We start from the raw sequence: 11,916 nt of genomic DNA on the forward strand, positions 1-11,916 counted from the left end.
AGCTCTTCACACCTTAAAGTCAGATTTAAAGTGAGCTCAGGGACTTTTTTCCACTTTCAGCCTTCAGATTGATCCAATTATTGATCATGCTGTACAGAAGCCAAAACATTAATAGAGAGACAAAGATGACCTTTCAGAAGCAGCTTTTGGTTTTAAGAATTAAATCAAGGCTTATGTTTTAATGGTCACTGGGGCATATAATCTGCACTCATACAACCACCGGTCAAATAAAAAAAGAAAAAACAGACAAAATAATTTTTCTGTGAACAGCGCATCTCAAAATCTTCAGATGTTTGTCACGCATAATGTTTCTAAGCCCCAGCTGTCTTTCCCCGATGATCTCATGAACCATTTTTATGAGATGGGGCTGACTGGAGGGTATCACACCACAACTCTCATCCAAACTATAGTTTTTTTGTCTGCCTTGTCATCATTCATCACAGTTATGCGTCCTAACCACTTGAGTGGGCTGTTGGCTTATGAGGTCAGACCCCCCATCTCACACGTCTCTGATTGGTGTGTATGGATAAGGGCGGAGCATCTGGAGCAGAAGAGCCGGACGGCTGAACCTGCGGACTTTGTAAACTTGCAGCAGTATACCTGTGGAAGACAAACGCACATTAACGCACTAACACACGAAGCTCTTTCAGTCCCGCGGTGATTTTTAAACCCTCGGAGAAACACGGCATCACTCCATGTAAGTTTGTCTTTTTTTCATTTTTAATAGCACGCTGTCTGTTTTGTTTATTGAATGAATTTATTAAGAACGATTTTAAAATGATGATTTTTACGCATTGCTTTTTGTTTTTTGTTTTTTTGTTTTTTTAAACAAGTCTGTAAAATAACATGCCTCCAGTGAAGGTTACCAGTTTAATACAAAGCACAGCACTGTACAGCTGCAAAATGTCCAGTGGATGTGGTGTTAATCTCGTTTTGGGGCTCCAGATCCTCCGGATAAACAGTGCACGGTGTCTTCTAATCAGTACCTCTTATTTTAAAAACAGAGAACTCTGATAAGATGTGCGCAGTAAAGATTTTTAGGTCTATTTGGATATAAGGACGCCGGATTCGTCGATTTACTAACTACAAATAGGATTATACTGAAACTGTTTTTATATAGTGGTAATAACTCACAATGCAGTTGTGCGTGTAATATTTCCTGTTTTATTACAGCTATAAAACACATGCACATTAGAATATAACATATTGCTTATTTTGCTACTGACGCAAAGCAGACATGATGCTGGTGAGGCCTTTCATTCATTTCATTCATTTATTTATTCATTTTCAGGCACAACAAATACCTATATTGAACATAAAATACACAAAACAAAAAACAAAACTTGCCTGAAAAAGGAGTGGGACGAAGAAAACTTATTAAATCCCACCCCTATACTCACTCATCAACAAAAAAAAAACAATAAACTTCCCGCAGCTACGCCCATCATTGCATACAGACCCATCAACAGCCCCGGGCAGATACAAGCATCTAAGCGGCAGCTCGCAACCAACAATTAGAGCCTTCATAACTGAATACAGAATATATAAATTATAAATTGCATTACCACAGGTAACAGGCAGTAATAACTACAAGTAACAGACACACATACATATACATACATATATATCTACACACACAAGTACATATATGTACATACATACGCACACTTTATTTTTTATTTTTTATTTTGGAATCCATACCAGCAATGGTAAGAGGACAGACATTACAGAGCACACTAAAACCCATCATTGAGTATACTGTGACCAGACCAACTGTTTGTAGAGAAATTTAAATCTATGAATATTTTTGCATTGTTTCAATTGTAAACTCAGACTGTTCCAGATTTTCACACCACATACAGACACACAAAAGCCTTTACGGGTTGTTCGAGTTCTGGGTAATTTGAATTCTCCAAAGCCTCTCACATTATAAACCTTTTCTCGAATTTCAAATCTAGTTTGTAAATTTGCCGGTAAAAGTTTAGTAAAAGCTTTATACAAAATTATGGATGTATTGTAATTAACCAGATCCTGGAATTTAAGTAACTTTGCCTGAAGAAAGAATTTGTGAGTATGATCTAGATAACCAGCCTTGTGAATAATACGCAGTGCTCGTTTCTGTACTGTGACTAATGGATTAGTTGTATTTTTATATGTATTTCCCCACACTTCCACACAATATGTAAGATATGGAAGAACCAGGGTACAGTACAGAGTACGAAGTGCATCTTTATCAAGGAATTGTTTCACTTTGTTCAAAACTGCGAGGCTTCTGGAAATTTTGGTTTTTATGTGTCTGACGTGGGGTTTCCATGAAATTTTGTTATCAATTATAACTCCCAAAAATTTGTTTTCACTCACATTATCAATTGGTACACCTTCAATGATAATTGGTAATTCTATATTATATTTTAAATTACCAAAAAACATTGCTTTAGTTTTATTTATATTTAATGATAATTTATTTATGTCCATCCATTTTTTTATTAATTTTAGCTCCCTGTTTACAGTCATTACAAGATCAGTATAATCATCGCTACTGAAAAATATGTTGGTGTCATCTGCGAACAGTATGAGTTTAAGTACTTGAGAAACATCAAAAATATCATTTATGTATACATTGAAAAGTTTTGGTCCCAACACTGACCCTTGGGGAACACCACATGTAATACCAAGTTTCTCTGAATGGTAATGCCCTATGCTAACATATTGTTCCCGACCTGTTAGGTAACTTTTTAACCAGTTACCAGCTTTCCCTCGAATACCATATCTTTCCAATTTATCCAGTAAAATTGAGTGATTGATTGTGTCGAAGGCCTTTTTGAGGTCAACAAAAATACCAACTGCATATTTATTTTTATCCAGTGTATCAGTAATTTCTTCTACTGCCTCAATTATCGCCATTGAAGTGGTTCTTTGCGTTCTGAAACCATACTGACCAACATTTATTATTTGATGTTTTTCAAGGAATTTTTCTAATCTTGAATTAAAAAGTTTTTCTAGAATTTTTGAGAATTGAGGCAGTAGAGAAATAGGCCTATAATTGGTAAAACTGTGTTTGTCATTACTTTTATATAGTGGTATTACTTTCGCAATTTTCATTTTTTTTGGAAAACAACCGGACTGAAATGATAAATTACAGATATATGTTAAGGGACTAGCAATATTCAGAATAACCTGTTTAACTACAGACATATTTATGTCATGATAATCCATTGAAGACTTACTTTTACATTTTAATGTGATATTTATTACTTCTTGCTCATTTGTAGCTGAGAGGAACAGTGAAAAGGGATTTGATTTTATATCAAATCCCTTTATATTTATATTCACGCTGTTGTGAAGTTTCCTTATATTTTATGGTCTTGGCTGAACTCTTAGATTTAAACGTTTCATGGTGTTATGCAGGTAGCATCACTGTAATGTTTCATATTTGGTAATGGGGCTCACAAAACACCATTTAATGATATGGTCACCATGATGTTTTTCTTTTTCTTTTTAAATGCTCCTGATTTAATATTTAATAATATACAGTAATCTTCATTTTTGCTTTGTTTTTTTCAAATCTGTCTTCGGTTTTTAAAGAAATTCTCGGTAAGCTTTTGGTGAATATTAGACTTCTTGTGTGCACTCTGGGAAAACATGAAAGCACATTTGTAGAAAAGTTTCAGCTATTGCATTAGCTGACTTTGGTCCTCACAGTCTGTTAGCTCCATCTTTCCAGCTCAGTGCACATTGGGCGTCCATACATGCATATTACTTCCTCTTGATGTGCTGCCATTATTTATGGGCTGTTTGTGTTTGTCTTGTAACACACTTATTCTGGTCCCTTGGTGATTCCTTTTTATTGCTTTTCTCCTATTTCCAGTGTTGACCTTCATGGTGGATGAGCACAATGTTCCTTCCCCTGAGCTTCAGAAAATGAACGCCTCTCTGTGTGACCCTGCAGCCGTTATGTATCGACTGGTGGCAGACCACCAACTTGATACCAGCTGCAACTGCTCCTCTGCCCTTTCAAACTGGACAGCGAGGGGCGTGGCCCCTCAGCTGCCCACATTCAGTACAGCGGCGAAAGCGAGAGTGATCATCACCTTCATCCTCTGTGGCATATCTGCCTTTTGTAACCTGGCAGTGCTGTGGGCGGCTCGCATAGATGGGAAACGAAAATCCCACGTGAGGGTGCTGATTGTCAACCTGACGATGGCGGATCTGCTCGTGACCTTCATCGTGATGCCCGTAGATGCGGTGTGGAACATCACAGTTCAGTGGCTTGCCGGAGACTTTGCCTGCAGGCTGCTGATGTTTCTTAAGTTGCAGGCGATGTACTCCTGCGCCTTTGTCACAGTTGTAATCAGTCTGGATAGGCAGTCAGCCATCCTCAACCCTCTGGCCATCAATAAGGCCAGAAAGAGGAACAGAATCATGCTCACGGTGGCTTGGGTTATGAGCGTTGTGCTGTCTGTCCCTCAGGTAAGGACAGGCATTCCCGCTGATAGCAGAGGCAATGATCAGGACTAATTTGAATTCAATCAGGCCATTAAACTGCTTCTCATCCTCTCTAAAGGAGGTTTAACTCCACTCCCTGCTTTAGTACAATCTTTCATAAATAATAATTTTCAGAACAAAAAGTATAGAGGCAGTCCTGAATAAAGAGCTCCCTGTGACACATTCATCCCAGTGTGGAAAACTGCTGAAAGAAGCACCAAAGTCAACAGTAAGGGGTCATTTACTCAAAGGATAATGTAGCTTTATTTATTTTTAAGAAAATGAACAAATCCCACAATCTATCCTGGTTACGGGTATTGTATCACAGACCCAGCATGAAGCTGCTGTGTTCTTGTTGTCCAAGAACACATAACAGAGGGATACTGTTGCATTTGGAGTGCAGGTAGCATTTTTCTTTGTGTTTGTGAGAACATCAGCTGAATGAGCCTGTTATAGTTTTTTCATTTCATTCTGTTCATGAGTCACAAACTGACTTTAGAAAAAAAGAAGGTATTGATTGCAATCTGTCCTTTTTGTCAGTGTTTCTTAGCACCTGTTAAAATCATCGAGTAGGTGTGTGGTGTTTGAACCTGCAGGTGTGCGCTGCGTAATTTGAAACGAAATCAAATTAAACTGTTTGTGTTCATAGAAGGAGGACACACTGGTTAGCACTGCCAGCTGAGTAATTTCTGTGTTGTTCTCCCTGTGCCTGCATGGGGTTCCTTCAGTTTCCATCCACAGTTCAAAGACAGGCATGTTAAATTAACTGGTGATGAAGCCTAAGGATAAGAGATTTAAATAGATCACCCTTCTCTAAGAGAAGAAGAAGTTTTTTGGATTAGGCTCAAATAAATTAAAGGTCTAAGAGGTGTAATTATACAAAACTGCTTTTTAAAATAAATAATAAACCTTTGTTATACTCCGTCCAGTTCACGCTCAGAGTCAGCACTTGCATATGCACTATAGAATTATGGCTAGTTAAGGACAGCAGGGTTAAAACCAGTTAACTATAGCTTCATTTCACAGGTTTGCATGGCTTATTCCAACTTTTGTAACACCTTCTAAAGGTTCATGAGCTCCCTGAAAACAGGATGGAGATAAAACTTTGTCAGGCACAAGCAGTAAAAGATGTTATTTAGCGCTCTGAGAGACAGTAGCTTGGTAAAATGTATTATCCTCATATGATCAAAATCCAACTTAGTAGTAGTTTTCTCTTTGCAAATAACTGTAAACAATTTTTAAAAGTCAATGTGACATTAGCTCAGCAGGGTTAATTCATTCTCACTTATTTCCAGTGGTATGTTGCCAGTATAATTTTCACTAATTTCTGCTACAGAAACAATACAAAATGATGAACTATCAGCAGGACTTAAAGCCACACAAGGCTGATTTTGAACCGGGGTAATCTGACCCTTGAAGTTTCTTCCTGAAACATCCATTCCCAGCTGTTTGATGTGTAAAAGCAGCTGTGAACAAAGATATCAGTAAACCTGTGAAAGTTGCTCGTGTGTTACTTCATATGACTAAAAATCATTTTCTAAATGTCACATTTTCCCTCCTCAGATGTTCCTTTTTCACAATGTGACCATCATCCATCCCGAGGACTTTACTCAGTGCACAACACGGGGGAGCTTTGTCACCCACTGGCATGAAACAGCCTACAACATGTTCACGTTTTGCTGCCTGTTCCTGCTGCCGCTGGTCATCATGATTACCTGTTACACCAGGATCTTCTGTGAGATCTCCAGACGACTGAAAAAAGACAACTGTAAGTTTCAGTTTAGTTTAGATGTAAAGAAGAAATAATCTATTAAATATTAAATGAGCGGCAGTCTGACCAGCCATAAATGCCATAAGTGTCTCCAGGTGAAGAATCCTCATACTGGTGATCCCCCTACATATTTGAGAACTACCAGCTGAACTCCCAAAAGAACGAAACAATACAGGAGGGCCATAGAAAGACTAGAAAGGGGGAGGAGCAGACAGGGAAAGAGTAAGAGAACTAAACAAATAACAAGATCGCTGTAGAAGCTAAAGCTGAATGAAAAAACAAGAATTCAATGACTAAATCATTCATGAGTAAAGTTGGCAAAGGCCTTTGACTATCCCTTCAGTATCACAGTACTCTCAAAGTGAACATCTGCTTACCTCGAGCCAATAATTAATCAGAAATAATAACTTAAAAAACAATAAAGGTTTGTGTTCATAGCATTTTCAATGTGCACTATATTTTGTTTCTGTCCTCTGTTCTGGTTCCAGTACCTTCCAGTGAAATGCACCTGCGGTGTTCAAAGAATAACATCCCGAGAGCCCGGATGAGAACTCTGAAAATGAGTATTGTGATTGTTCTGTCTTTCATCATCTGCTGGACTCCATACTACCTGCTGGGCCTGTGGTACTGGTTCTTCCCTGACGACCTGGAGGGGAAGGTTTCCCACTCCTTAACTCACATCCTGTTCATCTTTGGGCTTGTCAACGCCTGCCTGGACCCACTCATCTACGGCCTATTCACCATCCACTTCAGAAAGGGGCTCCGAAGGTTTTATACCGGCACCACCACATCGGCTGATCTGGAAAACAACACGGTTATAACTGGGTCTTTTAGTTGTGCTGCCAACTCTTTGTCACTGAAACGGGAGGTGAGCCCTGCCAGCCCTGAGAGGCTTCTGCTGTGCAAAGCAGAGTGGACCCCACCGAGGAGCAGCTTTCTAACAGCTGACAACGACACAGACAGAAAAACTCACCAGTCCAGTGCTGAGAGCATGTTATGAGAAGAATATAGTATTGGTTTTACTGTTTTATTTCCTCATATTTATTCAGTGTAATGCTCTCATATGTAGGGTACTCTCATTCTCTTACACTCTTAATTAGATACACCCGTTTAACTGCTCAAAAACACAAATATTTAATCAGCCAATCACATTGCAGCATTTATGGACGTAGACATGATCAAGACGAACAGCTAAAGTTTTTCAACTGACCATCACAATGAAGATGACAGGTGACTTTGAACTTTGAATTTGAACATGGCACGGTTGCTGGTGCTAGTTAGAGTGTTTAAGAAACAGTTGGCTTTGAATCTCATCATAGATGTGTAGCTGACAAATGTGCAGCAACTGTGTGATGGTATGGACCAAAATCTCTGAGGAATGTTTCCAGCACCTTCTCGTATCTGTGGCAACTTTGAAAGGAAGTGAGGGTACAATCCAGTACTAGTCAGGTACCAATCGGAATACATAAAGTGGCCAATGAGAGTATGTATAAAATACAAAGGCCAAAAATGGCCGAATGCTGGAATATTGATAATTTTGTATGATATTGGGAAAATCTTCAGAAAATAAACAGTGATCATATTACAGGATTAAAATCAATGCTTTGTAAGATCTCAATGAATAAAATCCAGCTGTGTCAGAGTGAAGTTTGTTTTGATTTTTTTTTTTTAAAACAAGCCAGGCTTTTAGTTGGGTATGCAACTATTAAACAGTCCAATAGCAATTGCAGACAGTATTTGATGCCCAAATAAGAGTAAAGAGACTGTCTGAAATTTGGTCCTACAATATAAGCAATTTAAAAAAATCACTTTGATCATTGCAGTTCAGTATTTATGGTCCAGTTTGTGCCAGTGCATTGCCAAATATTAGCCACCATAATATTTTGTATTTTTTAAGATTTTTTTTTAGATAAGTTATGCTACCTGGTGTTTTTAAACACAAAATAGAACTTTTAAAAATGCATTTAAAAAACTAACAACTTTATATATTTCTCAAAAACTATCTTTCTACCAGTCTTTAAACATATCATCTGCAAATCTCATTTCAACAATAATATTTGCACTTCCTGCAGGAGTCCTGAGAACTGTTAAGGTCATGGAAATAAAGGACTGTTTGTATTTTCTGTAAATTACAATTTGTGACCATCTGACATTAAATGTATTCAGCTGGTGGAGTGACTTTTGCTGCTGGAAATGTCTTAAGTAAAAGAATTTGTGTTGGACAGCAATTATATGGGATTTGTGTGCAGATGTCATGCAAACCCATGTCTGTCTCTGTCCCCAGAGGGGAGAGCTGCCTATAATCAGCGATGAATCATAACCGCAGATGGAAAAGGCCATTTGTGCCCTGGAAATGTGACAAAATTAAAATCCTCTTTGGCTCTCATTAAAAGAGAGCTCAAGTTCGGAGCAAAGAAACTGAGAAGTGCAGGTTCGTGCAGCTGGAGATGACTGTTGGACGCTCATTTGGGAGCGATTCTGAAAACATTTCTTAAAAAGCAGCATCTATTATTTACAAAAAAAATGTAAATGATACAAATAAATTCAGAAATTCATCTCTTACAAAATAGTAGCTACATACCAGCATTTTATGAGGACTATATATGAACATGAAAGACTTTGGAGGTTGCATTTAATTTCAAACTGAGATAAGAAATTGAATCTTCTTTCTAAATGATGCCTGTATCATTCATCTGCTGGTGTGTGCCAACTGGATCAGGAAAATCTGGAACTGAATTGTAACCTTAGTCAAAATACTGGAATTTATTGTTGGCCTCAGCTTGTGATTAATACCATTATATATTAAGCAGTCAGTTATTTTATTAATCAACCAATTAGTACATATTCATATGTAAAATATTAGCAAGAAGATTAGAAATCAAAAACTTGTCAGAACAATCATGATAAAAATAAACAGACAATCTTCAAATTTGAAAAGGTTTTTGCATGACTTTGAAAAAAAAAAAAGCAACATGTCGATGGAGGAAAATTACACATTGTAGGTTTTTACAAGCGTCATATTACAAGACATTTAATGCTGAGATATAAAAGGCTCCTTAACCTCCCAGCTCTCCGTTACAAGACACACTCAGGTAATGGTGCTGTGAATTCAGACTGGTCCAGAGCGGTCATCCTGTGTTTTGCCTCCAACACAATCTAAACTTTTTTTTGACATGTTCAAGAAGCCGAAGCCCGCAAGTGAGAACAAATCCGAAGAAGACCATCTGTGCTACGTGTGATAAAAGGGCAACTTTGGATGGATCTGATTCTCCTGAAAGTGCTCAGAGTACATGAGTAAAAACAGAACTGTTATGAATCCTTTGTTTTTAAATTAATTTAACAACTTTTAATTCAGGTTTCATTTGGCTTTAAGGGCAGAAAATAAACCAACAAGGGAAAACTATCACTGGCTGTTTTGTTTGTGTGTTAGCACTTTCAGTTAATCCCAAGGAAGAATAAAGGTAAAAGACATCAGTTAATCTGAGTGGGAAAAACTCAAATCATCAAAAATAACAGACCAAAAAAAGCAACCCTGTGAAGTCTTTGCTTCATAGCAGGAGCTTTATTTCATGTCAGAAGCTTTTTTTCCACAAACAGATTCTTTTCTTGGTGCACATCTAATACTGACACGAAAACCTGCCAAGCTCTCTGAATGGAACACCTGAGCTATTGTTGCCTTCTGAGTCATGACATGAGGGCTTCTGGTCTCAAGTCTTTTTAAAGCCTCTTAGAAATTCAAATTAGAAATTCAAATGAGGCTTTCAGTCAGATATTAAAAACGGTATCAGTATCTTGTTCACTTTCATGGAGAGATGTGGCAGTGTGCTTTCATAAGATGAAAGGAAATGAAAGAGAATTACACAACTGTGTACAATCCTGTTTCAAAAAAAAAAAAAGAATTGAATGAATGGTCTTTTAAAGACCCCCCCCCCCCCAGTTAAATGTTACTCTCCATGCTCATTTTCAGTTTGATGCCAGTAAAATGTTGAAAAAAAGGCAACAACCGAGTGGAAAAGAACAGAAAAAACCTGCTGGTAAATCTCACACTTCATTAGCTTAAATAGTAACATGACTGGATGCAAAAATATTTCCCCACAAAGGCATGCTTTCTCATTGTACTCACTGCAAATATATATATATTTTTTTAATGAGTGTAAACCTGTCAAAAATATGGCTTTCATGAATTATGGTCAAGTATATAAACAGGACCCCACATTATAATTCAATGATTCAGCTGTTCCTAATATCATCTCAGATCTTACCTGTCATCTAATTTTTTTTTTTACCTCAGTGCTCATTAAATTCAGTTTTCAGTTTTCAGTTTTATTTGTCATATGCAAGTTAGCACAGGGTCAACATTGCAATGAAATGTGTTTGGCGAGCAGCAGTCACTCAGCAGCGTGGTACAGTAGGAGAAAATATAATAAAATATAATAAAAAATAGAAAAATAGTAAGGAGCAAAATATTAGAGAGACATGGTAAAAGAGAAAAGATGACTAAATATATATGTATCTATAAATATAAATATATGTACAGGGATTAAATAAGAAAATCTTGAAAAGAAATATGACGGGAGGACAGATGGGATATTGCACAGGAATGAGCAGCAGAAAATTACAGTATTGCACTTTTAAATATAAATATCAATAACAGTTAATAAAAGTTCAGACATCACCTGATCATGTTCCCGTCTAGAAAAATGTTTTTGTTTGCCAAAAAACATAGCTGAGTATAGACAATAAATACTCTTATACGGAGCCCCGCAGGGGACATGGGAGGAAAAAAAGTTAAGATGGACTTTTGCGAGATCTCGCAAAACAAACTTGGGATCTCGCAAAAGTTTTAGCCGCATTCTTCGGAGGCCGCCAGCTCGAAGCCGATCGGGAGGTCGAGGCACGATGTGCCGGGAAAGCGGTGTTCCTCCCGGCTGTAGTAGGTCTCGACCTCCCGTTAGCTTCGAGATGGTGGGTGTCAGATCTCCGAAAACGTCGGAGCACTTTTGCAAATATGTGATGTCTTGTAAACTGAGCAGGTATCTAACGTTTACACAACTACATTCACGCCTCAAAATATCTTAAAAGTGTGTTTTGTGACCCAGAAAGAGTAATATTACAACTAAGTAGCTGCCGCCATTGTTGGAATTCAACTTTTGCGAGATCCCGAGTTTGTTTTGCGAGATCTCGCAAAAGTTTTGTGAGATCCCGAGTTAGTGTTGCGAGATCTCGCAAAAGTCCGTCTTAATTTTTTTTCTCCCATGTCCCCTGTGGGGCTCCGTACTCTTAAGCTACACTGTGTAATTGTTTTGGTTAATTTTGTTGCATAACATTTTTTTCCCCTGTCTTTTGAAAACATGACTTATGACACATTCAAGGCCCCAAAAGGCAACAAAATGTCAACATGCTGCGACTGAGCTCAGCTCAGCTTGCATACAGTCATCCTTTAAATAAATGTCCCTCGAGCTCAGCAGATATAAAAGCAAGGACCATTTTTCTACAAGTCACATTTAATACCTGAAATCTTATCTTACTTGAAATAAAATAAAAACCTGAGATTCATGGTTTGAGTCACTTTTGGATCTATGAGTTCTCCCAGGTAAAGTTTTGCTGTGAGAGGACCATGTTTCAGCAACTTTGTATCCGAAATCATGAACATTTACTGC

General features: G+C 37.8%; 1 protein-coding gene across 1 annotated transcript; it reads left to right on the forward strand.

The window, feature by feature from the left end:
• Nucleotides 1-593: 593 nt before the first annotated feature.
• LOC101478532 (gonadotropin-releasing hormone II receptor) lies at nucleotides 594-7,893 on the forward strand. Its single transcript, XM_004539597.2, has 4 exons — nucleotides 594-697; nucleotides 3,869-4,470; nucleotides 6,049-6,253; nucleotides 6,745-7,893. Exons 2-4 carry the CDS (start codon nucleotides 3,880-3,882, stop codon nucleotides 7,254-7,256), a joined length of 1,308 nt encoding a protein of 435 aa, XP_004539654.1. The 5' UTR covers nucleotides 594-697; nucleotides 3,869-3,879; the 3' UTR covers nucleotides 7,257-7,893.
• Nucleotides 7,894-11,916: the final 4,023 nt, after the last annotated feature.

This window comes from Maylandia zebra, linkage group LG1 (assembly GCF_041146795.1).
Source record: "Maylandia zebra isolate NMK-2024a linkage group LG1, Mzebra_GT3a, whole genome shotgun sequence".
Taxonomy (NCBI): domain Eukaryota; kingdom Metazoa; phylum Chordata; class Actinopteri; order Cichliformes; family Cichlidae; genus Maylandia; species Maylandia zebra.